Source organism: Rhodotorula graminis, assembly GCF_001329695.1.
Source record: "Rhodotorula graminis WP1 unplaced genomic scaffold RHOBAscaffold_12, whole genome shotgun sequence".
Taxonomy (NCBI): domain Eukaryota; kingdom Fungi; phylum Basidiomycota; class Microbotryomycetes; order Sporidiobolales; family Sporidiobolaceae; genus Rhodotorula; species Rhodotorula graminis.
Window position 1 is genome coordinate 682173 of NW_017264939.1, and position 4800 is coordinate 686972.

The following is a 4800-nucleotide window of genomic DNA, read 5'->3' on the forward strand; positions in this document are numbered from 1 at the left end:
TCACACAAGTCTCCACATCTGTCCCCATTATTAGTTCAACATCTCCATGTCCATGTTCTCCCCCTCATATTGATGAGCTGATCCAGCGCCCAGAGTCGACCCTCCCTCCCTTAGCCCGCAAGCTCGCGCCGCAGATCACGCCGAGCGTCATCCGCGCCACGGGCGGCGTCGAGCGCGTCAGGGCGACGGGAGGGGTGCCGAGCCGGCTGTGCGGCGGCGGCGGGGCGGCGGGTACCGGGTGCGGCGGGTGCGGCGGGTGCGGCAGCCGAGCAGGAGAAGGAGAAGGAGAGGGAGAAGGAGAACGAGCAGGGGCAGGGTAACGCCGCGCCGCCGGTCCTCGGGGACTGGTTCACGCCGAGCGAGCTCCGCGCCGTCCGAGCGCTCGGCTCGGCGTCGGGCGGCGCTGGACCGTTGGCGCAGCAGGAGGCGCGCGAGGAGGAAGGGGAGGAGGAGGAGGAGGAGGAGGACGAGGACCAGGAGCGCACCGTGCCGTACGAGACGGACACGGCGAGGGCGTTCCGAGGGGCCATGAGGGACGTCGAGGCGGCACTCAGGGCCGAGGAGGAGGAGGGGGAGGGCACGGGGCTCGGCGGGGCGAGGTGAGGCGCGCGAGCGAGCTCGAGCGAGCGGGTGGGCGGCCTTCTCAAGCTCGCAAGCGGCGGCGGCGGCGGCGGTTTCGTGCGAGGCACGTTGTACCATCCTCATCCTCTTCACCCTGCAACGACACTCTCTTCTATCTCTTCTGCCTGCGCACGGCGCGCACGAGAGAGAGAGACTCTCTTGCTCTCTCTCGCTCTCGCTCTCGAGCCCCTCCACGACGGGCGACGGACGAGACGAGACGCAGAGCAGAGCCAGGGCGCGTTACGGGTATGCGAGAAGAGACAGAGACAGAGACAGAGAGAAAAGGGGAGGGGAACAAGTGTCTGTGAGAGTGAGCGAGAGAGAGCCGTAAACATGGACAGGGAACCACCACCTCCTCCTCGCGCCCCGCCGCGCACCGCACCGACTCCCACTCAGAGCACCGCCACCACGCCGACGAGCCCCCCAACGAGCGCGACGCCGGCCGCGAGGGCCCAGTCGCCGCGGTTGCCGCCCCACCTCGACGAGGGCGCGCCAGAGAGCGCCTTGTTGCTGTTGGGGTTGACGCCCGGGGTGGCGGCCGCGCCGCCGGGGTTGCCGGTGGCGGTCGAGACGGAGGAGATGTCTGCGGGGTGAGAGGGGGGAGGGAGGGAGGAGGGAGAGAGGGAGGGTCAGCCGGGCTCGTAACCGTCCGGGGCGAGGGGCGCAGCGCGGACAGGGCCTCGAGAGGTGCGGGAGGCGTTGAGGGCGAGAGAGACGAGGACGAGGACGGGGAGAGGGAAGGAGGGAAGGAGAGGGAGAGAGAGAGAGAGGCGGGAGGAGGACGCACAGCTCCCTACGCCGACAATCTGGCCGCTGCTCGTCACCTGCGGGATGGGCGTCGCCGGCGTGGTCGCATACCAAGTCACTATCGCCCCATTCGCCGTGTATGTCGCTGGGCCCGGGAGAGTGTCAGGCGCTGCGCGAGAGGGAAGGAGAGAGAGAGAAGGAGGAAGGGGGTGGGGGACGCACTGGGCGCGACGGGGCACCCGGCCGTGGTGCACCTCGAGGCGGGCGTGATGACTGTGTACGTCACCGGCGTCGTCCTCATCAGTCAGTGCAGGCTCGACGGGCGCGAGAGAGAGGGAGAGGAGGGGGAGGGAGGGAGGGGGCGAGACGCACCCTGCGCCGGCTGGCCGAGGTTGTTGGGCTCGGTCGTCGTCTCGGTCGCAGCGGCTGTCGTCGTAGGCGTCGTTGTCGTCTCGGTCGTCTCGGTCGCCGCCGCCGCGGCCGTGTCGGTGTCGGTCGCCGTGTCGGCTGCGTCGGTCGCGGTCGTGAGCGTCGAGAGGATGGTCGTGTCGAGCGGGGCGCCCGCCGCGTCCGTCACGACCGAGACGACGACCGTGTTGCCGCTGTTTGCGGTGGGAGCGGGAGTGTCAGTACAGTACGGGGAGTTGCCGAGGGTGGTCGAGTTGGGTCGTTCGATCGCGCGCCCGGGCGGCGAGCGAGAGGGCGACGCGGCGGGAGCGTGACCCGACCGAACAAGGAGGGAGAGAGAGAGAGGGAGGACGGACAGGTCGTCGAGCTGGAGCGAGTCCTGTGCGCGGGCGGCGAGGGCGCAAGTGAGGGCCAAGAGGGCGGCGAGACGGGCGAGGCGGGCGGCGGGCATCGTGCGGGTGCGACGCGGGGAAGTGGCTGGTGAGATGGGTAGGGTCTGTGGGAGGGAGGGGGTGGGCTCGAGTGGTGCGAGGCGAGAGAGTGAGGGCCGCGGCGATGAGGACGACGAGGAAGGAGGGAGGCAGCCAAGGGTCCCGTCTCCGGACTCTCCATCTCGCACAAACTCGCTCAGACCATGGCTGTGAGTACTCTGACCTTTCTACCGCTCCCACCGTGACCCACGCCCTGACCCGACTCGCCCTCGTCGCCCCCTCCTCCTCCTCCCTCTCCCCTCCTCCTCATCTCCCACCCGCTCCCACCGACCCACGCCCCACCCGCAGTCTGGATTCGGCTACACCGGTGGACGCAGTCGGTGCTTCCCCTTCTGGCAAGGTCCGTCCCCCTCTCTCTCCTCTCGCTCCCGACCACCACCAACCAACCAACCCACCCCGCACGCAGACTTCCAGAAGTGCTACGCCGGCGCCGACGCGCCCGAGCAGTGCATCGCACAGAAGGAGGACTACCTCGAGTGCCTGCACCACACCAAGGAGGTGCGACCCTCTCTCTCTCTCTCTCTTCGAGGCGGGACTCGGTGCAGCGCGGCCAACTGACAGACCTTGTTCTTGCCTCTTTCCTCTCGTACGCCCGTTCGTTCCTCGTTCCCCTCTCTGTCACCCTCGCCCTCCCCGCTCTCCCTCCTCTCCCCCCTCGCTCCTCCCGACCCTCATCGCCTGCACGTCCGGTCCTCGGCTCTCCCTTCTCTCGCGCCGTCTCGCCTCTCCTCTCCTTTCCTTTCCTCCCTCCCTCCCTCTTCCCCCTCCCTCTCACCCTCTCCCCTCCCTCTCGCGCCCTCCTCTCCTCTCTCTCCCTCTCTCGCCCCTCTCCCCTCTCCCCTTCCCCACCCTCCTCTCTCCGCCTCACACACGCCCCCACGCGCACAGGTCTCGCGAGCACTGCGCATCAAGTCCGAGTACCTGCACAAGACGGCCGGCGAGCTCGAGCAGCGCCGCAAGGAGGCAGAGGTGCACGCCGAGGGGGGCATCCTTGGCCTCGGCCTGTTGAACTCGCAGCAGGCGCAGGCGGGCGCAGGACAGGCGCAGGGGGCGCAGGCGTAGAGCGGGCGAGAGGTCACGCAGGAATGAGGGTTTTTGAGGTCGGGGTTCGAGACGGGAGCGAGGGAGAGAGGCGAGAGAGGCGAGAGCGCGAGAGCGACCAGGAGCTCTCTTGTGCGAGCGAACGAGCGAAGCCGAGTGGGCGCCAGCTGGCAGCGGGTCCGACGGCGGCAAGAGCGCGCGCAAGAGCGTCGTCGAGGGAGCGAGCGAATGAGGGAGAGGGAGACGGAGCTGCGAGGGCCGAGCGGTGCGGGCGGTGCGGCGGAATCTCGGCGGACCCAAGTCGATCACCACCTTGGTCCTTGGGCGGCGCGGGAAGATGGCTCCGCTGCTCCTCCTCGACCTCTCGCACACCCTCTGCTCCCCTGTGAGGCCCACCGCACGCACTCGCACCACCGCACCACAGCGCACGACGAGGGCGCACCAGACCCAGCACTCGCACACCGCGCGAGGTGTCATCTCGGTTCTCATCAGCCTCGGCGTTGGCTCAGCTGCACCACCACTACCACAACCCTCTGCGCGTTGAGCACCCAGCACCCTGCACCTCGAACCCAGCACCGCGCCACACCACGCCATGGCGCACCGCATCGCGCCCGCGCCCGCGCCCTCCCCCTCGTCCCCGTCCCGGAACCTCCATCTCGACCTCGACCCCGAACCCGACCACCACCGCGCCGGCCCCGACGCGCCCACCGCCCTCCCCGAGATCCTCGTCTCGCCCACGAGCCCCTCGGCGCGCGCTGGCCGGCGGCGGCAAGAGCTCGAGCCGGAACGGGCGCGAGGAGGAGAAGGGGGCGCGGCAGAGGCAGGGGCGGACGAGGCGCCCGACGGGGGCACGAGGGACGATGTGCAGCAGCGTGCGGTGGTGCGAGAGGCGAGGGGCGCGAGCGAGGTTGGCGAGGGCGCAGGCGCAGGCGCAGGAGCGCCGCACGTCGCTCGGCCTCGGGCTCCGGCGGCCGCAGCCTCCTCGAGGCGGGTCGACGCGGACGCCGCGCAGCCCTCGACCCGCGCGAGCGCCAGCGCCGGGCGCCCGACGATGAGCTCGCGCGAGGGGGCGGCGCAGGGGCGCGCGGCGGCGGGCGAGACCTCGACCTCGACCTCGTCGGCGTTCACGGCGTCCACCTCACCCTCGCCGTCCTCCCCTCCCGCCATCGCGCCCGCACCCGCACCCGCACCCGCACCTGCACCCACACCCTCATCCGCACCCGCACCCGTATCCGCACCCACGCCAGCCGCACCGCGCCCTCCCTCGTCCTTCTTCTCGACCCTTTCGCACGCCCTGCCGACCTTTATCGGGCGCACCGTCGCCCAGTTCCTCCCGCCGCCGGAACTCCCGGGCGCGTCGTCGCTCCAGATGCGGCCCTCGAGCGCGTCGTCGGACGAGGAGGTTGAGAGTGACGAGGGTGAGGGGGTGGGGGAGGGGGAGGGGGAGGGAGGGGAGGGGGGAGAGGGGGAGGTGCTGGGGGTCGATAGAGGC

The 4800-nt window shown here is 70.6% G+C and overlaps 3 protein-coding genes across 3 annotated transcripts; 2 read left to right on the forward strand and 1 right to left on the reverse strand.

Annotated features, from left to right (window-relative positions):
- Window positions 1-835: 835 nt before the first annotated feature.
- RHOBADRAFT_50175 (uncharacterized protein) lies at window positions 836-2196 on the reverse strand (the record flags this gene model as incomplete). Its single annotated transcript, XM_018415294.1, has 5 exons — window positions 836-1204; window positions 1409-1513; window positions 1591-1641; window positions 1741-1970; window positions 2133-2196. Coding segments are annotated over 5 exons (793 nt in total), but the record flags the coding sequence as incomplete, so codon positions are not given.
- A 201-nt stretch (window positions 2197-2397) lies between these two features.
- On the forward strand, window positions 2398-3374 carry RHOBADRAFT_55387 (uncharacterized protein). Its single transcript, XM_018417822.1, has 4 exons — window positions 2398-2416; window positions 2556-2607; window positions 2674-2765; window positions 3156-3374. Exons 1-4 carry the CDS (start codon window positions 2411-2413, stop codon window positions 3327-3329), a joined length of 324 nt encoding a protein of 107 aa, XP_018269224.1. The 5' UTR covers window positions 2398-2410; the 3' UTR covers window positions 3330-3374.
- Window positions 3375-3900: 526 nt separating this feature from the next.
- On the forward strand, window positions 3901-4717 carry RHOBADRAFT_46282 (uncharacterized protein; the record flags this gene model as incomplete). Its single annotated transcript, XM_018414757.1, has 1 exon — window positions 3901-4717. A coding segment is annotated over one exon (817 nt), but the record flags the coding sequence as incomplete, so codon positions are not given.
- Window positions 4718-4800: the final 83 nt, after the last annotated feature.

Coding starts and splice junctions, on each gene's coding strand:
- RHOBADRAFT_55387 (XM_018417822.1), top strand. Junction 2,608..2,673: donor GTGCTTCCCCTTCTGGCAAG/GTCCGTCCCCCT, acceptor CCCCGCACGCAG/ACTTCCAGAAGTGCTACGCC. Junction 2,766..3,155: donor GCCTGCACCACACCAAGGAG/GTGCGACCCTCT, acceptor CCACGCGCACAG/GTCTCGCGAGCACTGCGCAT.